The sequence below is a fragment of the Notamacropus eugenii genome, chromosome 1 (genome assembly GCF_028372415.1).
Source record: "Notamacropus eugenii isolate mMacEug1 chromosome 1, mMacEug1.pri_v2, whole genome shotgun sequence".
NCBI classification, from domain to species: Eukaryota; Metazoa; Chordata; class Mammalia; order Diprotodontia; family Macropodidae; genus Notamacropus; species Notamacropus eugenii.
Window position 1 is genome coordinate 95,772,939 of NC_092872.1, and position 20,911 is coordinate 95,793,849.

A 20,911-nucleotide genomic window follows, 5' to 3' on the forward strand; every position below is an offset into this window, starting at 1 on the left:
TGGATTAGAGAAAGGAGAGACTGCAAACTGAGAGCCTAATTACGGAAGTTAATACGGTAATCTAAGTCAGAAATGATTACTCTCAAATAGGGTAGTGGGAATGTGAGGAGGTGATTGTCAGAAATGCCCACAGAGGTAGAATGGGCAAGACATGACACATCATTAGATATAGGAGGGAGAACAAAGAGTACATGATGACTAGTTGCTAAGAGGGATGACTCAAAGAATGGTAGTGCCCTCCAAAGAAGAAATTTGGAGGAAGATGTGGAGGTCTAAGAAGTGGAAAGATAATGAGTTGAATGTAAGAAATGCTGAGTTTAAGTTGCTGTGGGACTGGAGCTCAAGAGAAATTAGGGTTGAATATACAGCTATGAGAAATAACTAATAACTGAACCAAGGAAGGGAACATAGAGAGAAAAGAGTAAAATTTAGGACAGAGAACTGGGGAACACCTAAGTTTAAAGGATAAGAGACTGGTGATAATCCAGCAAAGGAAAATGAGGTGTGATCAGACTAGTAGCAGACAGCATACTACAGTCAAGAGTATACTGGCCATGGAGTCAAAGCACATGGACAGAAGTCCTGTCTGTGATCCCTACTTCCTGCATAAATCCTGGATAAACCATGTAACTTTCATCATCTGTATAATTAAGGGATTTTATTAGGGATATATTATATGGCCCAAGGTTCCCACCAGCTCTCAAACCCGAATCCGATGAAATCAATAAGTCAATAGCATTTACTAAGCATCCACTGTGTCCCAAGCAGTATGTTAAACACGGGGGACACCAAGAAAGGCCAGGCAGTTCTTGCTTCCAAGGAGCTCACAGTCTAATGGAGGAGACAACAGGCAAACCACTATACCAAACAAGACACAGACCTGGAGGCAGCTTCAGAGGGAAGGCCCTGGCACTAAGGGGGCCTGGGAAAGGCTTCTTAAGAAGGTGGGAAGGAAGCCAGAAGGAGATGAGAAGAGAATATTTCAGACATGAAAGATAGCAAGTGAAAACACTCAAGAGATGGAATGCTGCATGCAAGAACAGCAAAGCCAAAGTCATTAGACAGCAGAGTATGTGAAGGGGAAGAAGGGGTAAGAAGATCTAAAGGTAGGAGAAGGACGGGTTATAAAGGACTTCAAAAGTCAAACAGAAGATTTTATAATTGATCTTGCAAGTATAAGGGACCCAATGGAGTTTACTGAATGGGGAGAAGGGGGTGAGAGATGGTCAGATCTAAGCCTTTGGAAGACCACTGACAGCTGAGTGGAGGATGACCTAGAGTGGGGATATAGATGAGACAGGCTACTACAAGAGTCCAGATGTGAAGTGATGAGAGCCCTGCACCAGGTTGGCAGCAGAGTCTGACAGAAGGGGGTATATGTTAGAGATGTTCTGAAGGCAAGATCAACAAACTGAATATGGGGGAGTAGGGTGAGGAGGAATCAAAGATGATACCCAGGAGGCAAACCTGGGTGACTGGGAAGATGGTGGTACCCTTGCCAGTAACAGGGAAATCAGGAAGAGGGAAAGGTATGAGGGTAAAGATAAGAAGTACAGTTTTTGGACAATTTGAGTTTAAGATGTTTATGGGACATGTAGTTTTGAGATGTCCATTAGGCAGCTGAAGTTCTGAGATGGGAGGTCAAGAGAGAGGTTAGGACTGGATAAACAGATCTGAGAATCATTAATATAGTGATGATAATTAAATGTATGGAAGCCGATGAGACTACCAAGCAAAACTATATAGAGGGAAAAGAGAAGACCACACAAAATAGCACAGAAGGAGAAGAGAAGAAGGTACAGGACAGAAGCTTGGGGCATGACCAGAGTTAGTGTGGAACATGGATACAGAGAAGAAAGAGAAGGTTAGAAATGTAGGAGGAGAACCAGGATAGACAAGTATCACAGAATCCTGAGAAAAAAAGCATCAAGGAGAAGAGAGTGATTGACAATGTCAAAGGCTGAGGTCCCAAAGGATGAGGACCAATGAGAAGCCATTAGATCTGGCAACTAAGAGATCACTGATAACTATAGAGAAAGCAATTTCAGTTGGATGATGAGGTTGAAAGCTAGTCTAAAGAAGTTAAAAAGAAAGCGAGAGTAAAGAAGCAGTCATCAATTACAGATGGCCTTATCAAGGAGTTTAGCCACAAAGAGACACAGAATGATAACCAGCAGGAATTGACGGATCAAGTCAGAGTGCTGGGGTAAACATGGGGATGTTGGGAGGTAGCAGGGAAGCCATCAGCCAACTGGGAGATATGGAAGATTAGTGAGAAAGTGGGAATGACAGAGGGCAACAATTCACTGGAGAAAGTGGGGATGGAACAGGATAGCATGTACAGGTAGAGGGGTTTGCCTTGGTAAAGAGAAGAGCCACCTCTTCATGTGAGACAAGGGTCGGGGAGCAGAGAGTGGTAATAGCATCTAAATGATGTCTGAAGAGGAGGGATGATGCAAAGTTTTCAGTTAAGAGGAAGTAGAACCAAAATTATCAGGATAATGAAAGCTAAGGGAAGAAAAAGTATTAAGGAAGAGGAAATGGTTGACAGCATCAAAAACTACAGAGAATCAAAGCCACAGAGATAGCAGTTAAAAGCACTGGTAACCTTTAAAAGAACAGTTTTACTCAACTGGAAGAGAGTTGGAAGACAAATTTTTAAGGGTTGAGAAATCAGGAGAAGGCACTTAAGTGGAATTTCTAAGAGCTTCCTATGAAAAAGGAGAAGAGCTATAGGATAAGGACTTGAGAAGATGGCAGGGTCAGATGAAGTAGATTGGGTTTTTATTTTATAGGATGTGTATGGTTCATTGTAGGTAAGAAGGGATTCGATCCTACAAGGATCAGGATTACTACTTCAGTGTCAAGACAAGAGCACAACTTGATTCAAACTCACTTTAGACTCTTAAGTACAAAACAGTACATCATTGATCTGAACATTTTGATTTTTTCAAAAAGCTTACTAAACACAACAGAAACTACCTACACTGCTACCTACCTGCCCTGGAGTGGTCCTGGAATATCTCTTGGCGCATACTTCTTCTCATTCTCTTCCTCTGCTTTTCTAATTAAAAAAAAAAATTTACTTTCTGTTAACATTTAATTATGCAAACAAGTGGCACATGTATTATGAGAATTCTATTCAGATTACTAAAGCAAATCTAACTTTGAAGAAATCACACATTTTGCCCTACCTTTCTCCACTTTTTTTTTTTAAAAAAGAAAGCATATTAAGATATTTTGCTTAGTTAATAGGATGGTGGTTTTTGCTGGTTTCACACAAAAACTGAATACAGAGGAAGAAGAGTTTATAGATTCAAATAAAGATGCTGAGGAAATGAAATTTTTAAAAGATAGAAATACAACTGGATTTATAACCAAAATTACATATGTTCTAAATCCTTTAATTATAGCATCTTTTACCTATTACAAAAGGCATATGGCCTAATACCATTAGAGGCCTAAGAGAGGACACTAGTATCACCAGTTTCACAGATTTCCAAGGCTTAGCATAGTTCTAGGTGCCTACCTCTGATTGTCCTCTAGCATCTTCATTGCTTCATTAAGATTTTTTCCCATTTCAGCTAGTGTAGGGTCAACCATCTATTATATAAAAAGATAAACTGCATGTAAATAACCACCACGCTTCTAGAAATATATTTCAATCAGTAAATTAAAGTCAAAGAAATACTTTAGGAAACAGCTATAGATATAGTATTGCAAGTCATAAAAAGATGTTTTTACCTAATACAAGGGCTATTTTTCAAAGTCCCTATTAAGACAACTACTTTATAGATATTACTTTTTAATTATCAAACAAAACATAAATGTTGCATTCTTTCAAATCCTGCAATCAACATCCTTATAAGACACTAATAAACACTTTTTAAAAATCTAGTGATCTGGGGTCAAGGATAGGGTGATAGTCACTGATAAGCTATAGAATATGTTTGCCAATAGACTCTTAATTGATCTTCCTGCATCCAACACTATTCTCTCTCTAACTGAAACTCCACAAAGCTGACACTGACTTGACCATGAAGAAGAATTTTGCTCCTGGAGGCCTCCTATTCCCTACAATAAACTGTAGTCATCCTTTTAAAACAAAACAAAACAAAAACTCCATTTCACATGCCCCTTCCATGCCCTCAAGTCCTATAATTCTTTTCTCACAACTTAGAAATTCTACTTCTGTACCTTGTTCTTATATCTTAACCCATAACAATCTGTTTTCCAAATCCACCAGCTGATTAAAGCTGCTCTCTTAAAGTTACTGATGTTCTTAATGGCCTTGGCTTTCATACTATTTAATGTCTCAGCAGTTTTTGATACTGTCATCCATTTTCTCCTGAATATTTGTGCCCACTGGAGCTTGGTGGATCAGGGGTTACATTTCCAGATCTGCTCTTTAGGAAAAGCAATGTGATAGCTGCTTGGAGAAAAGGTTAGAGTAAAAGGACTTGAAGCAGGGAAATCAGTGAGGAAGCTATTGCAGTAATCCTGGGAGGTGATGAAGGGGAAGAAAAGGGAACAAGGATTTATACACTACCTACCATGCACCAGGTACTAAGCTAAGTACATTGTAATTATTATCTCACTTGATCCTCACAACAATCCCAGAAGTAAGTACTATTATTACCCCCATTTTAAAGTAGAATAAATTGAGGTCAATAGAAGTTAAGTGACTTGCCCAGAAGTGTCTGAGGCCAGATTTAAAATCAGGTCTTCCTGACTTCAGGCCTGACATTCTATCCCCTCCACCACCAGCCATGGCAATGTCGTATGAAGAGAAGGGGACAACAGGTATGGAGAGAGAAATGACAATATTTGACTACTGACTTGATACGTGGGATGAGTGAGGAGTTTAAGATAACCTTGTTAAGGAAAAGAATGGTAGTACCCTCAACACTAAGAGAAAAGTTCAGGAGAGGGATGGGATTGGGCTAAATGATCATAAGTTCTGTCTAGAACATGTTGAACTTGATAGACATCCAGTCTGAAATGTCTAAATCCAACCTTAGTGATTTGGGACTGGAGGTCAGGAGAGAAATCAGGGTAGGACATACAGATTTGGGAGTCATATGCATAGAGATAATCAATGAAAGAATAAGTGAGAAAATACAGAGATAAAAAAGGACCTGGGCAGAGCCTTGAGGTATAACCACAAGTAGTGGGAGTAACATGCATGAAGATCAAGCAAAAAGAGGCTGGGAATAAGTAATTAAATAAGTAGGAGGAGTAACAAATGAACAGAACTGTGAAAACTCCAAACTGAAAGTTATCCAGGAGGAGGATGTCCACAATATTAAATGCTGCAAAGATGTGAAGATGAAAAAATGAGAAAAGGCCATTAGACTTAACAATAGAGACCAGTGGTACTTTGGAGAGAACTGCTTCACTTGAATGGTAAGTTCAGAAGCCAGAAGACACAAGGTTTAAAAGACTGTGAGAAAAGAGAAGAAATGAAGAAACCAAATGTAGACAACTTTTTCAAATCAAGAAAAGGAGAAGTATTGGATGTCATCTAATGGGGGAATGTGAAGATTCAGTAAGGGTTTGGGTTTTTTTTTTTAAAGTATGGAGAAGACTTGGGACATGTTTTTAGGCAGCAAGCAAGGAATCAAAGATAGGAAGAGACTGGAGATAAAGGGAAGGATGAATGAGCAAACCTTTTAATGAATATGGAAAGGGATAGGATAAATGGTACATAGAAAAGGGCATTCTCCTTGACAAGAAAAACAGCCACTTCTTCATTGGAGACTGGAGTAAAGAGATGGAAAAGGGGAAAAGACAGAGCACAAGGCGAAGGGCTTTTACTTTTTTTTTCAGTAAAGTACAAATCAAAGTCCTTTTGATTTGATGAGAAGGGAGAGAAGGTACTGTGGGAGGTCTAAGGAAAACTTCAAAAAAACAAACTAAAAAAAGAAATCCAGAACAGTCTCTGTGGTAAGTGGAATAGGGATTCAATTAGGGAAAAACAGAAAATGGGGCTGTTTTGATGCAATGAAGGCCCAACCAACTATGATCAGATAATATAAATAAGGTATAGACTCAGTCAGAATATTTCATGACTTCCTTAGAGTTTCATTCAGCAGTATGTGATTATTAGTGAATGGGGCAAATAGTGGGAATAATTCAAGTTTGGGGTTTGGCAAAGTGACAGCAACAATGAGACAAGGGAGCAAGGGATTCTGGGGAAGAAGACAGCGTGGCGTTGAACTGGCTACAGAGTCATGATTAACAAGAGAAGAGAGTGTATCCCAGAGAAGGCCTGATAGCATAGGAAAGTAGTGAGGGGCAGAAGGACTGGAGGTCTCAATTAGGACAAAAGTTTAGGAATAAATAGTAAGGTACAGACTGAGTAAGGGAGAGATGGAACAATGGAAGATTGTGATCAGAGAGAGAAATCTCAGAGTACATCAGTTGATAGTGCTCTCCCCACCTTCTCCTTTCCAAATGACTGTTTATATTTTTTGTTTACTTGTTTACGCGCTACTTCATTTCTAGCAGAACTTAAACTTTTTAAGGTTAGAACCTATTTTGGTTTGTCTTTTTATAACTGGCACCTAGCAGAGTGCTGCTGCTTGCTGAATGAACGATATTCAGGGGAATATCCATACCTGTTAGCATGGTATGCTAAAGATCTCAGGAATGTTGTGAAACACACGCTATAATATAAAGATACAAAAGGTTTTGTGTACTGTCATTGGAGAAAGGAAGTGAAGCATCAAGCACCACCTAAGTTTGATTAATACTCTAAATTTATCTGATGGATCTGTGATACTATTGCTCTGGGCATTCCTTCTATTGATAGACTGTACTCTTCCACACTTTCTCTACCTGGGCAATATCTAACACACTCAATATCCTCTGACAATTTTAATAATACCAGTGCAGTAGGTGATTTGTACATCTGTTATGCTTCATTCTTGCTACCTGACCAGCCCACCTCCTTTTCTGAACGTATATGTCCTTCATGAGGTCTCTTATGCCATGTTCTACTTACAAGTTGCTGCTGATACTATGGTACATCCTACTTCCAGAATCACAGAAGCTTAGAGTTGGAAGGGCCTTGAAAGTTTCTCTCTTCTATCATGCAGCTGAACAGGAATCAAGTCTACAACATTCGTGACAAATGATCATCCACCTTCTGCCTGAAGACCCCTAGCAACAAGGAACTCAATACCTCTCAAAATACCCTATTTCAGTTATAATTTCCAGGCAGTTTTCCTTATTTTGAGCTAAAAGCTTTCAGTCACTTCTTAGTTTTGCTCTCTTCAGTTAAACAGAACAAGATTCTTCTTCCATATACTCTGAAGATGTCTATTGTGTCATCTGTCACACCTCCCTCAAGTTCTTCTCTAGGCTGAACATCACTGTCCTTCATCTTCTCATCATCCAGGTCCCTCTTTTCTGGAGACATGGCAGCTTACCAAGGTTATTCTTAAAATGTGGCATCAAGAACTGAGTATTGAATTGAATATTCAAGAGGTGGTCTTACCAGGGAAGAGCACTTTCCTCATTCTGACCACCTGGCCTCTATTAATGAACCCTAAGAGCACATCAATTTTTTGTATTTATTTATGTATTTTACTACCAACATGCATTAAGCTCGAAAACCACTCCAGATCTTTTACCAGGGCCTGTGGCCTAGACACATCTTCCCCCACCCTATAATGGAAAAGTTGATTTCTAGAATGCAAGTTTTAAGATTTTACATTTACTATTATTAGTTTTTCTCTCATTAAATCTATACTATCATTCTTCATATTGAGATGTTTTTGTTATCTGAAAATTTGATGAGCATGTCATCTAGCATTTCATGTCAAGCATGTCACTGATAAAAAACACTAAATAATACAGTGCCAAGGACAGATGCCTAACACACACCATAAGAGACCTTCTCGTGATGAATACTCTTAGGGTTCAGTTATTCAACCAGATCCAAGTCACCTAACTGTACTAGTATCCAGCCTGCATAATCTTGTTTTGTCTGTGCAAAGAGACAGATTTTGTCAAATGCTTTACTGACACATAACAATCTATAGTATTTCCCTGACCTACCAGTCTAGAAATACTTTCAAAAAAGGAAATTGTTCATCTTGTATGACCTGTTCTTGATGAAGTGTAATGGTAAGGAAATTTGAAGATTTTCCCTGTCCCTTACTAGGCCCAAGTGACTTGCTTTGAGCTTTGGCCCAGCCCACAGCTTGAGTCACTTGAAGCCTATGGTGGAAGGAGCCTGCTGAATAGGTGAAGCAGGAAGGGTACAGTGGGGAGAGAATATAGGTGTACCTGTGAAAGGTAGCAGGAGAACAGAGCAGAGCAGTTAGCCTGGGTGAGAGAGGAGCATTTTGCCTAAGGGACCTTGTTTGTAGGGGGAGGCCTAATGGAAGGCTTGAGGATGGCAATCGTCCCTCTACTGGTAAAGTGTACAAACTTCCTTGTTACTGTGGTAAAATTGGCTTCTTAGTATCTTGAATAAATATCTTGGTTTTGTCTTTGAGGAAGAGAGTTTATGTTTTGTGAATTTACCCTGGAAATACAACTGCATATCCATCGCAGCTACTGTGGGTACCACATTGGCGCTACACGAAGCCATACTAATTCTTAATGAACTAGTTCTTACGTCCTTGTCTAATCAAAAACCAAACCCTTAATAACCTGTTCTGGAATTCTGCCAATAGCCTAGGTCAATCTCACAAGCCTATAAGTTTGAGCACTCCACCCTCTTCCTTTTTTTTTTATTAGGAAAACGTATTTAGCATCTCCACTCCTGCCACTGGTGATAATGTTCCATGATGTGCATAACCACCCAAGGGAATATAAATGTTAAAAAGATAAACTTTTACAGCATTGAGTGGCAATAATAACTAGAAGTCCTGTGCAATCCAACCCAATGTCATATCATTCAATTCTAGGTCCAGCTCACTGTCGATCTGCAACACTAGTCCGAAGACTAGTGCCTTACATGCACTTCTGAATATAACCCTCCCACCTTATCCAGTGAGCTAGATGTTTTAACACAGATCTAAAAAGCAAAATAAAACGTTTAGCAAGACCAGCCCATCAGTTATGTTGGACATTATGTGCAGTATTTTGCCCCAGAGTCCACTACCTCTGAAGTGAAAGAAGGGAACTGCATTATCTCAACTTCTCTCTGGGGCCGTTCTGGGTCATTATAATTAGACAATTCATCTTTGTTATTCTTATTATGTTTACATTGTTACTGTCATTTTCACATTATCTTCCTAGTTCTATTTTTTTCACTCTGAATAATTTTACATAAGTCTTCCCATGTTCATCTTTATTCTTCATATTCATTGTGTCTGCAATTACATTCATGTATAATAATTTGCTTACCCATTCTCTAAATAATGGACATCTACTTTGCTTCCAATTCTTATCACAATAAATGCTCCTATATTATTCCGGTATAGATGGGTCTATTTATATGACCTAGTATATGTTTAGCTCTGGGATCTCTGGATCAAAAGACAAGAATTTAGTCACTTAGCATAATTTCAAAATGCTTTCCAAAACAGCTGGACCAAATCAAAATCCCACCAACAATGTATTAGCAAGCCTGTTTTTTCCGGTGCCTAAAAAACTACTTCCACCCTTTGTAATCTTTGTCAATTTACTTGGCATGTGGTGAAGCCTTAGTTGGCTTTTTAAAAAAACCTTTCTCTTAGTAGTGATTTAAGTAATCTATTCATATTCTTTGCCCACTTACCCACTGACAGTGGTTCTTCACATTTTAATTTTAATTCCAAACATATCTTGGATATTAGACCCTTATCAGAGATTCACTTATTTGATGCAAAGATTTTTGTATGTTCAATTTTACTTCTGGGGGGAATGGGATTCCTCTCCTCGTTAAAAATCTTTTTTTGCATCTTTCACACACTGTTCCTGGTTCTGCCCTATGGGGTCAATTAGAACAAATCTAATCCCCTCCTCTACGTGGCAGTCCTTCACTTGCTTGCAACTACAATGTCCCACTGCATTCTTCCCTTCTTCAGGATAAAAAGACTCAGTAATTTCAAATCATCTTCCCATAACACACATTCAAGACCTTCCATCATTCTGGTTGCCCTTCTCTGGATATTCTCCAATTAATCAATACACTTTTTAAACCATAGTCCCCAGAGAAGGTAGGAGGAGACAACCCCTAAAGGTCTCTTTCACCTCCAATGATTCCTTATTTCCATTCCTTATTCCTCTATGATTCCTTATTCCCATTCCTTATTCCTCTATGATTCCTTATTCCCATTATTTCAGTTCTTCTGTTTTCCATTTCATTAATTTCTGCCTTAATCATAATACTTTCCCTTTTCTGTTCTCTGGCACAACAAAGTAATCTTTATTCCCATGTGTAAGAATTGTTCATGATATTAAAATGTTTTCCTCTACCCTTAAGATATGATCATTCCAAAAGTAAATTGCAAAGGGGTGCTGTGAGGATGAATAAAAGTTAACGTATTTGAAGTGCTTAATAAACCTTACAGCACCATATAAAGACTTAAAAACAAAATGACAATATTATAATGCAATATCATTAAGAAATACTCGCTGTAATCACAATGCAGATATTAACTCTAATGATGCAGATGGAACCCATTTAAGCTCACCCCATCTTGTGTGTCTTTCATCCCTGTCCTCTCAGAAGTTGGCCAATGGGGAGTATACATCATTACTCATTCATCCACTTTATTTTACTGTGTGGTTAGTTACACCAAATTCTTTAGAGTAACTGGGGGGGGTGGGGGTAGGGGTGGGGTGAGGGGTGTGTGTGTGTCTCATTTTAGGATAATTACTTAACATTGTTCTGGGGCTTGATATAATCAGCATGATGACATCTGAAAATTGGAGCACTTGGAAGACCACAACCACTTATCTATAGGGAATTGCCCTTCAATTTAGACTCTTTGTTCGACCTCTTCTATGACGGTATCAAACATCTTAAGCAAACATATTATTCTGGGGGGGGCGGAGCCAAGATAGCGAAGTAGAAAGACGCACATACACATAGCTCCGAACCCACAAAACACAGAACGGCAGAGGGGACTAACCCAGGGTGAATTCTGCACCCAGAGACCACGGAATATTGGAGCGAGGGAGATTTCTGTTCCGGAGAGACCTGCAAACCTCTCGCGGGGGGTCCTTCGCGCCGTGGACTGGGCTCCGGGACGGGGAGCAGAGGGCAGCCCTGCCGGGGCAGCAACACCGTGAGGAAAAGATCCGAGCGGGCTACGGGGACGGGATCTCCAGCGGCCACGTGGGTCCCTCCACCCACAGAGGGACCTGCAAACCTCTCACAAAAGGTCCGTCGCGCTGCAGACGTGGAGCCCAGCCTGGACCTGTGGCAGCGGCCGCGGCTCTGAGACGCACAGTCCTAAGAGGGCTCCAGAGGCGGGATCTTCAGCAGCTGCACGGCCCCCCCAACAACAGAATGGCTCGCCCCCCCCCCCCCCCCCAGGTGGGGACTGAGAGGTGGCTGTGCGGGCGGGAGCCTGGATCCATTGTGGAAGGTCTGTGCATAAACCCCCTGAGGGAATTGAGCCAGAGAGGCGGCCCTGCCCCTGACCTCGGCACCTGAACTTAATTCTCACACTGAATAGCAGCCCTGCCCCCGCCAAAAGCCCTAAGGCGGGAAGCAGCATTTGAATCTCAGTCCCCAAACGCTGGCTGGGAGGAGTAGGAGGCGAGGTGGGTGTGAGGAGAACATTCAGAGGTCAGGCCACTGGTTGGAGAAAATGCCAAGAAAAGGGAAAAGAAATAAAACTATTGAAGGGTACTTTCTCGGAGAAAAGACACTTCCTCCCTTCCTTTCTGATGGGGAGGAACAATGCTTGCCATCAGGCAAAGACACAGAAATCGAGGATTCTGTGTCCCAGCCCACCCAATGGGCTCGGGCCATGGAAGAGCTCAAGAGGAATTTTGAAAATCAAGTTAGAAAGGTGGAGGAAAGACTGGGAAGGGAAATGAGAGGGATGAGGGAGAAGCATGAAAAGCAGATCAGCTCCCTGCTAAAGGAGAACCAAAAAAATCTTGAAGAAATTGGCACCTTGAGAACTAGCCTAACTCAGCTGGCAAGGGAGGTGCAAGGGGCCAATGAGGAGAAGAATGCTTTCAAAAGCAGAATTAACCAAATGGAAAAGGAGATTCAAAAGCTCACTGAAGAAAACAGATCTTTCAAATCTGGAATGGTACAGATGGAAGCTTTGGACTTTTCAAGAAAGACAGATATCTCAGAACATACCGCGCAGATTCGAAAAATGGAAGATAATGTGAAATATCTTATTGGAAAAACAACTGACCTGGAAAATAGAATCAGGAGAGACAATGTAAAAATTCTGGGACTACCTGAAAACCATGATCAAAAGAAGAGCCTAGACATCATCTTCCATGAAATTATCAAGGAAAACTGCCCTGAGATTCTAGAACCAGAAGGCAAAATAAATATTCAAGGAATCCGCAGAACACCGCATGAAAGAGATCCAAAAAGAGAAACTCCTAGGAGCATTGTGGCCAAATTCCAGAATTCCCAGGTGAAAGAGAAAATATTGCAAGCAGCTAGAAAGAAACAATTCAAGTATTGTGGAAATACAATCAGGATAGTACAAGATCTGGCACCTTCTACATTGAGGGATAGAAGGGAATGGAATAGGATATTCCAGAAGTCAAAGGAACTAGGACTGAAGCCAAGAATCACCTACCCAGCAAAACTGAGTATAATACTTCAGGAAAAAAAATGGTCTTTCAATGAAATAGAAGACTTTCAAATTTTCCTGATGAAAAGACCAGAACTGGAAAGAAAATTTGACTTTCAAACACAAGAATGAAGAGAACCATGAAAAGGCGAACAGCAAAGAGAAATCATAAGGGACTTACTAAAGTGGAACTGTTTACATTCCTACATGGAAAGACAATATTTATAACTCTTGAAACATTTCAGTATCTGGGCACTGGGTGGGAGTACACACACACACACACACATGCACACACGCACACATACATAGAGACAGAGTGCACAGAGTGAATTGAAGAGGATGGGATCACATACTAAAAAAAAAAAAATTAAATCAAGCAGTGAGAGAGAAATATTGGGAGGAGAAAGGGAGAAGTTATATGCGGCAAATTATCTCTCATAAAAGAGGCAAGCAAAAGACTTATTAGTGGTGGGATAAAGAGGGGAGGCAAGAGAAAAACATGAGGTCTACTCTCATCACAATCCACTAAAGGAAAGAATATAATGCACACTCATTTTGATAGGAAAACCTATCTCATAATACAGGAGAGTGGGGGACAGGGGCACAAGCAGGATGGGGGGGAGGATAGAGGGGAAGGCAGGGGGAGGGTGCAATACGAGGTCGACACTCATGGGGAGGGAAAGGACCATAAGAAAATAGAAGTAATGGGGGACAGGACAGGATGGAGGGAAATATAGTTAGTCCTATACAACACAACTAGTATGGAAATCATTTGCAAAACTAAACAGATATGGCCTATATTGAACTGCCTGTCTTCCAAGGGGAAGGGGTAGAGAGGGAGGGAGCCAAAGAAGTTGGAACTCAAAGTGTTAGGACCAAATGTAATGTTATTACCACAGGTTAAGGGGTCAAGAAAGCTATCCGGCCCTACAGGACAAAAGAGAAGACGGAGACAAGGGCAGGGAGGGAGGAGAGAGGAGAGAGAAGATAGGTCACAGGGGCAATTAGAAAGCTTGGATCTGGGGGGGGAGGGGAAAAAAGGGGAGAAAATTTGTAACCCAAAAATGTGTGAAAATAAATGTTAAAAGTTTAATTAACAAAAAAAAAAAAAAAAAAAAGAAATGATGAGCAGGATAGAATCAGAAAAACCTGGAAAGACTTACATGAACTGATATGGAGTAAACTGAGAAGAACAAAGCAATAGTATGCACACAGTACATAGTAACAGAAACATTATACAATGATCAACTGTGAATGATTTACCTATTCTCAGCAACACAATGATATAAGACTTGTGATGGAAAGGACTTGTGATGAAAAATGCCTCCAGAGAAAGAACTAATGGAGTCTGAATGCAGATCAAAGCATACTTTTTTAAACTTTAAAAAAAATAAATAAATAAAATAAAAATAAAAATAAAAAAAAAACATATTATTCTCCCTACTTTATTAGTCCATAGTATTAACGATCAGAGGATTGGAAAAGTTTATCATTATATCTTTTGAAGAATACTTCATGAATCTGAAAAATGCTCAGCAAATACAAGTTGAAAGGCAAGAATTTAAGATGTCATTTTTGTCTACAATTCAAATGTTTTTTTCATAGTTAAGAAATACTAACCACAATGGAATTTTATATTATACACATTTTTCAATCAACTATATGATGGTCAAGATGTAGTCTACTGTGGAATAGTTTGTAGAATAGCCTGTCTCTTCAGTTCTATTATATTTATCGATGATGCTTAATACATTGATTATTTCCATTTTACACAGATAAGAAAGTGGGTATACCGGAAAGATGCTCTATTTATTCGGAACAGTAATAAAGTTGAGAGATCTTTTTTATTTCCTCATAATTTTATCATCTTCTCCTTCAAATACTTGAGATTCAATCTTTCAATGTCTTCACAACCATCACCTCCAGCCTGGATTGCCTCTGTGTATACTTAATCCAGTCCAGCTGTCTTTCTCGTATTTGTCTGCTTGAGCGTCATTTTCATTTCTTCTATAAATACATCTGGAATTGTGATGTGACTTAATGTCCAATTATAGTGATTCCACTAACTGTGGCACTATAAAAATTTTGTTTTAATAACCTTTGCACAAGTTTTCTAACTTTCATCTCTGTTACTCTCATGGACATCTTTAAGTGTCCTATAAATGACTTTGCTTAATTGAATCTCTCACCAAGCTTTCATTTTGGGGGAAAAATAATTACATGTACACACACACACACACACACATATTCAATCAGCAAAAATCTTCCTTCACTTACTAACTCCCCTCCCCTTACCATGAGAATAAAAGAAAAAAACCTGTTAAAAACACAGATAGCCAAGTAAAACAAATCTCACACTAGGCATGTGCAAAACTATTTTATTCTGCTCTTCAGGTCTTCTCTCTCCATCCTTAGTCCTCTGGAATCATTTGCAGTCATTACACTAATCACAGTTCCCAGTTCTTTCCAAGTTGTTTGTCTTTACCGTGTTGTTGTCATTCTTTAAATTGTTCTCTTGGTTTGGTCACTTCAGTCTGCATCACTAAACAAGTCTTCCCAGGCTTCTCTGAAAACATCTCCTTCAACCATTTCTTGATATACATTACCTGTTCATCCATTTCCTAATTTATAAGCACCCCTTCAGATTCCCATTCTTTGCCATCTCAAAAGAGCTCTAAATATTTTTGTATGCAAGGAAAGTTTAGCTCCATTAATCTATCCTCCAATTTTCCCTCCACACTTTTTCCCTTTCCCTTCCTGCCCTGTTGAGTGAACTGTACTTCTATGCTCAACTGTGTGTCTGTGTATTCTTTCATCAGTTCAGGTAATAGTGAGGTTCAAATACCAGCTTCTCCCGCCACTCCCTCCTTTTTGTTTGTATAGATGTTTATAGATGTATACACCCTGATCATGTGAGATAATTTTCTCTAACCTTCCTTTCTTTTCACTCCTACCCTCAACACTGTATTCCTTTTTTCCTCCTTTCTCTTGAGATCAAGACATAACTGAACAACTCCCACATGTTGTCTAGACTTCCTCCATGACCTCTAATAATGACAGGGTTCAGACCCCGCACAACACCTCCACTGAATGTAAGCAGTTTACTCTTGTTTAATCCCTTGCTGTTGGTCATTAATATTTACCTTTTTGTCTCTCTTTGATCCTGGGTTTGAACTTCAGAGTCTCTATGCAGCTCTGATCTTTCTGATCAGGAACGCTCGGAAGTTCTCTACTTCATTAAACATCTATTTTTTCCCTTGAGGAATTATACTCAGTTTTGCTATATAAATTATTCCTGACTGTAAACCCCATATCCTTTGCCTTCTACAATACTGTGTTCCAAGTTCTCCAATCTTTAAATCATGTATGATCCTGACTGTGGCTCCTCCGTACTAGAACTCCCTCTTCCTGGGATGCTTGTAGTAACAGAAGCTCTGGATTGGGCTATGACGTTCCTTCAAGTTTTCATTCTGGTGTTTCAGGAGGTGATTATTGGATCCTTTCCATTTCCATTCTGCTCTCTGGTTCTAAGGGATCTGGACAGTTTTAAGATGGGATTTTTGAAATGGGATGTTAGGTTCTTTTTTGGTCTTTGGCATTCAATGATTTTTAAATTTTTTTCTCCTTGATCTATTATCCAAGTCAGATGTTTTTGCTATCATATCTTACATTTTCTTCTAATTTTTCAGTCTTCTGACTTTGTTTTAATGTTTCTTATTGTCTTATGGAATCACTGGCTTCCATTTGGTTCATTCTAATTTTCAGGGAGTTTTGTTGCTTGGGCAAGATTCTGTACCTCTTGTGCCAACAAACTATCAATTTGCTTTCCAATTCTTTTTTCCATAATTTTTATTTATTTTCCATTTTTTTCATGAGCACTCTCATTTCATTTACAAAAAATTTTTAAACTTTTTTTAAAAAATTAAACTCTTGCTTCATCTCCTAGAAATGGGCTTGGAATCAGAAAAACCTGAATTCAAATCCAGCCTCAGACATTTAATAGCTGCGTAATCCAGGGCAAGTCCCTTAACCTGTTTGCTTCAGTTTGCTCAGCTGTAAAATGGGCTTAATAACAACACCTACCTCTCAGCGTTATTCTGAAGATACAAATGAAATCATATTTGTAAAAGCACTTAGCACAATGACTATACATAAGCTTATTATTTTCCCTGTCCCTTCCCTCCTTCCACCTGTTTGTGACCAAGCTAAGTTTTCTCTCATTGCTTTATATATGTTTTAGAGTCATTCTCTTCTGCTTTTATGTCTTCAGCTTCCCTGCGGCCATAATTGTTTTTTTATTGGTATATACTAATACATGTATATGTTGTCTTCTCCATTAAGCCCCTTGAGAGTGGAGACTACTTCATCTTTGTCTTTTTATCTCCAGTTAGCACAGTGCCTGGTATATGGTAAATATTTAAAAAATGCACGTTTGTTGATTCTGGGAGCATCTTACCAATCAACCAGTCTTTACTAATCATCTGCTACATGTCAGGCACTGTGCTAAATGCTGGGGGTACAAAAAGAGGCAAAGGACAGTCCCTGACCTCAAGGAACTCAAAGTCTAAAGGGAAAGACAAAAAAGCAAACAAATATATACAAAGCAAGCTATATACAAGATAAGTAGGATATAATCAACAGAGGGAAGGCTTCTTTTAGAAGGTGGGACTTTAGTTGGGATTTGAAGGAACCCAGGGAAGTCAGCAGTCAGAGAGGAGAAGGAGAGCATTCCAGGCACAGGGATGGCCAGAGAAAATGCCCACAGCTCAGAGATGAAAGTGTCTTGTTCTTAGGGGGCCAGTGTAACTGGATTGAAGAGTACAAGTCAAGGAGTAAGGTATATGAAGACTGGAAAGGTAGAACAAGGGCTAATTTATGAAGGACTTTAAATGACAGAGTACTTTATATATGACCCTGGAAGCAACGGAACTACTTGAGGAGTGGAGGTAGAATGTGACATGACAGGACATTCACTTTAGGAAAACCAGTGTAGTAGCTGAATGGAGGATGGACTGAAGTAGGGAGAGAATTGAGACACGTATCTTGCACACAAAAGTAGGTAAAAACCATTAAACTGTATTTAGATCATAGGTAAGCTCTGCTACCCTGTTAATGGAAGTGAAAATTGGTTTCATCATTTTGGTGGGCAATAGAATACACAACAGTTAGAAAAAGCTTTTGTCTAGTCATCCCACTACTAGAACCCTATGATAAAGATGATAAAAGGGGGAAAAATCTGCACAAAAGTATTTAGTGCTGCTTTACCCAAATTGTACATCTTACAAAACAGCAAAGAAACATAAATAGATGTAATACAAATTGAAGAAAACAATTAAAATACACACACACACATATTTGATCCCAGTGCTCCAAGAGACAGTATTTCATTAATGTGGTCATTCCCTCCAACAACGTACATCACAGACTCTCCATGACTGACTGTCCATCTTGTGCAATTCTCACCTACAAATCTCTATACAGGCGGTCTAAACTAATATGTGGGGAGGGGAGTTTAGGAGGAAGGAAGGGTCAGAGTTTCTCTACTTCTCTTTATATTGTAAGAATATTAATGTAGTATGAGGGCTTGTCCTTCCCAAACTACACCATGAGTACTGTCCTTCACTCTTGCTGCATGATCAGCATAATATCTTTTCCAGTCAACATTTCTCTGACATCCTTTACATGGCTTCTTTTGTATAACTCTTTATTTGTAAAGTGTAGCTGCATATTCATAGCCACCATGTCTCTTTCCCTTGCTTTTGGGAGAGCCTTAAATTCAATTTTTCAGAGATTGAAGTATTCTATGACTATTATTATTATATGATTATCACTGGACAAACCATAGTGTCAAAAAAAAAAAAAATCATACTTTTGTTTCAAGGACAAGTTTTGGGTCATTAAAAGAAAAGTGTAATCTGTCAAGGGCAAGCCATCCTAGCCTATTCCACTCCTACACACATTTGACAATTACCACTTTAAAAAAAGGCAACAAAGCTTGACAAGAAAGTGTCAATATTTTATTATATTTTTCTTTTATTAAAATATTTTAAAACAGCCCTGAGTTTATGATTTCATTTGAAATTTTGTCCTTTAATTTGTTTGTAATTTTATTGGGATATATTGGGAAATGAAGGCAATGCAAAAAGAAGAGATTTTTTTTTAAAAACTTTTTTTAGTTAAAAAAATGTGGAAAAGATCAATATTTTACACCAAGGTTCTCAATAAGAATATACTATAAATAGCAAATGATACTTCATCTTTAAAAATTATAATTAGGTCTGTGTTCAAGTATCAATTATCTCCTTAATGCAATCACAGAAAACAGAAATCGTATCAGAAAATGTTCCCAAAATGCCTTAACTCTTTTATGATATCAGCTTGACTTATACATGTACTTCAAGCCTGGAATGTGACTTATCAGTATGAAGTAACGCATGAAATAATAATAGCTAGCATTTATATAGTACTTCAAGGTTCACAAAGCATTTACAAATATTTCATTTTTGTACCACAACCCTGTACGGCAGGTGTTATTATTATTATTCCAATTTTATAGATGAGAAAATTGAGGCAGACAGAGGTTAAGTGACTTGCCCAGGATCACACAGCTTACAAGTGTCCAATGGCTGACTGTGAGCTCACATCCTCCTACAGCAGGCCCAGTGCTCTACCCAAGGTGCCACCAACTGCCTCTATAATGGAACTACTTCATCATCTCATTTAGGTCCCTTTGTCTCCACTCGCAGAATTATGCTGGCCTAATGAAATTCTTTGGGTTGGTCTCTATGCCTCATCTCTCCCCACTCCAAGCCATCTTTCATTCAGCTGTCAAACTAATTTTCCTAAAATGCCAGTCTGCCCATGTCATACCTCCTCATATTCCAGGCTGAAATAGAAGTTTCTCTGCTTGGCTTTTAAAGCCCTTCATAATCTGATCCCTCCCTGTCTGTCTTTCCAATATTTCTGTAATTTACTGCCTTCCACAGACTCTGCCATCTGGTGACACTGGCCTTCTTGCTGCTCCTCAAACAAGATACGACATCCTGACTCTAGGTCTTTTTTTAAATTTAATTTTAAGTTCCAAATTCTCTCCTTCCTCTCTTCCCCTTCCTCCACTCATTAAGGCAAGAAAAACAAAATCCATTTACAAATAATTAATGCAGAATAAAATCCTACAGTATCAAAGAGAAGAAGGGAGGGAGAGATGGAGGGAGGGAAAAAGGAAGGAAGGAAGGAAGGAAATGATTCTATATGTTTTGAATCGATTAGCTCTCCATCTGGAGGCAGAAACCACGTTTTATCATGAGGAGTTTGGAATGTGGTTAGTCATTGTGTTGGTCAGTTACTATGTCTTTCGAAGTTTATTATCTTTACAATAGCGTATTGTTGTATAAATTTTTCACTTTGCAGCTCACATAAGTCTTCCCAAGAATTTCTGCAACTATTGCGAAATTATTCCCAATCCCATTCTTACAGCACCAAAGTATTCCATTCCAATTACATACCACAACTTGTTCAGTCATTCCCCAATTGATGAGCTTACCCTCAGTTTCTAATTCTTGGCCTCACACACACAAAAAAAGTTGCTATAAATATTTCTGTACATATCCGTTCCTTTCAACTCCTCCTTTGATCTCTTTGGGTTACAGACCTACTAGCATACTATGCTGTTGGGTTAAAGAGCATGCACAGTTTAATTGTTTTTTGGGTGTAGTTGCCAATTAAACTAACTCAAGTTCTACCAACAGTAGGACTTGAATAAAGTATTCCAGCTGTCCACAAAGCCCAAAGTGGGGGCCTTAGGTCAACAGCTGATCAATTAAATGGAGAGTAGGAAGATGGGCTGCATTCCCCCCATCCTGCCATGGTTAATCCATGGGCTTGTTTCAAATACAACCATATCAACCACTTATGGGTCAATACTCCTCAAACCACACCTTTCCCGGAAGTTTCCCTTGGCTGCCCTGCTGCTGCCCCACATTCTGCCTTGCAATTATCGAGCTACCACAGGTAAGCAGGCTCTGTGCTTTCACATAGTGGCCACCTCCCCCTTCCCAGTCCTCCACCTAGAGAGATGGGTCAGGATGGGCACCACAGATGTCATCACTATTACCTCCCCTACCTTTACTGCTCCCCTAAGACCACCACGCATCTTCCAAATTTATTTCCATCAAAAACACTATCATCCTTCTAGT

At 39.3% G+C, this 20,911-nt stretch overlaps 1 protein-coding gene across 3 annotated transcripts in view; it reads right to left on the minus strand.

Moving 5' to 3' along the window:
* PDXDC1 (pyridoxal dependent decarboxylase domain containing 1) overlaps window positions 1-20,911 on the minus strand; it is a 56,838-nt gene that overhangs the window by 29,633 nt on the left and 6,294 nt on the right. For all 3 annotated transcript variants that reach the window (XM_072610173.1, XM_072610164.1, XM_072610154.1), the window contains exons 2-3: window positions 3,530-3,603; window positions 2,999-3,064 (exon numbers count right to left, since the gene is read on the minus strand). In XM_072610173.1, coding sequence (XP_072466274.1) covers window positions 2,999-3,064; window positions 3,530-3,603 — 140 coding nt within the window. The remainder of the gene's footprint in view (window positions 1-2,998; window positions 3,065-3,529; window positions 3,604-20,911) is intronic.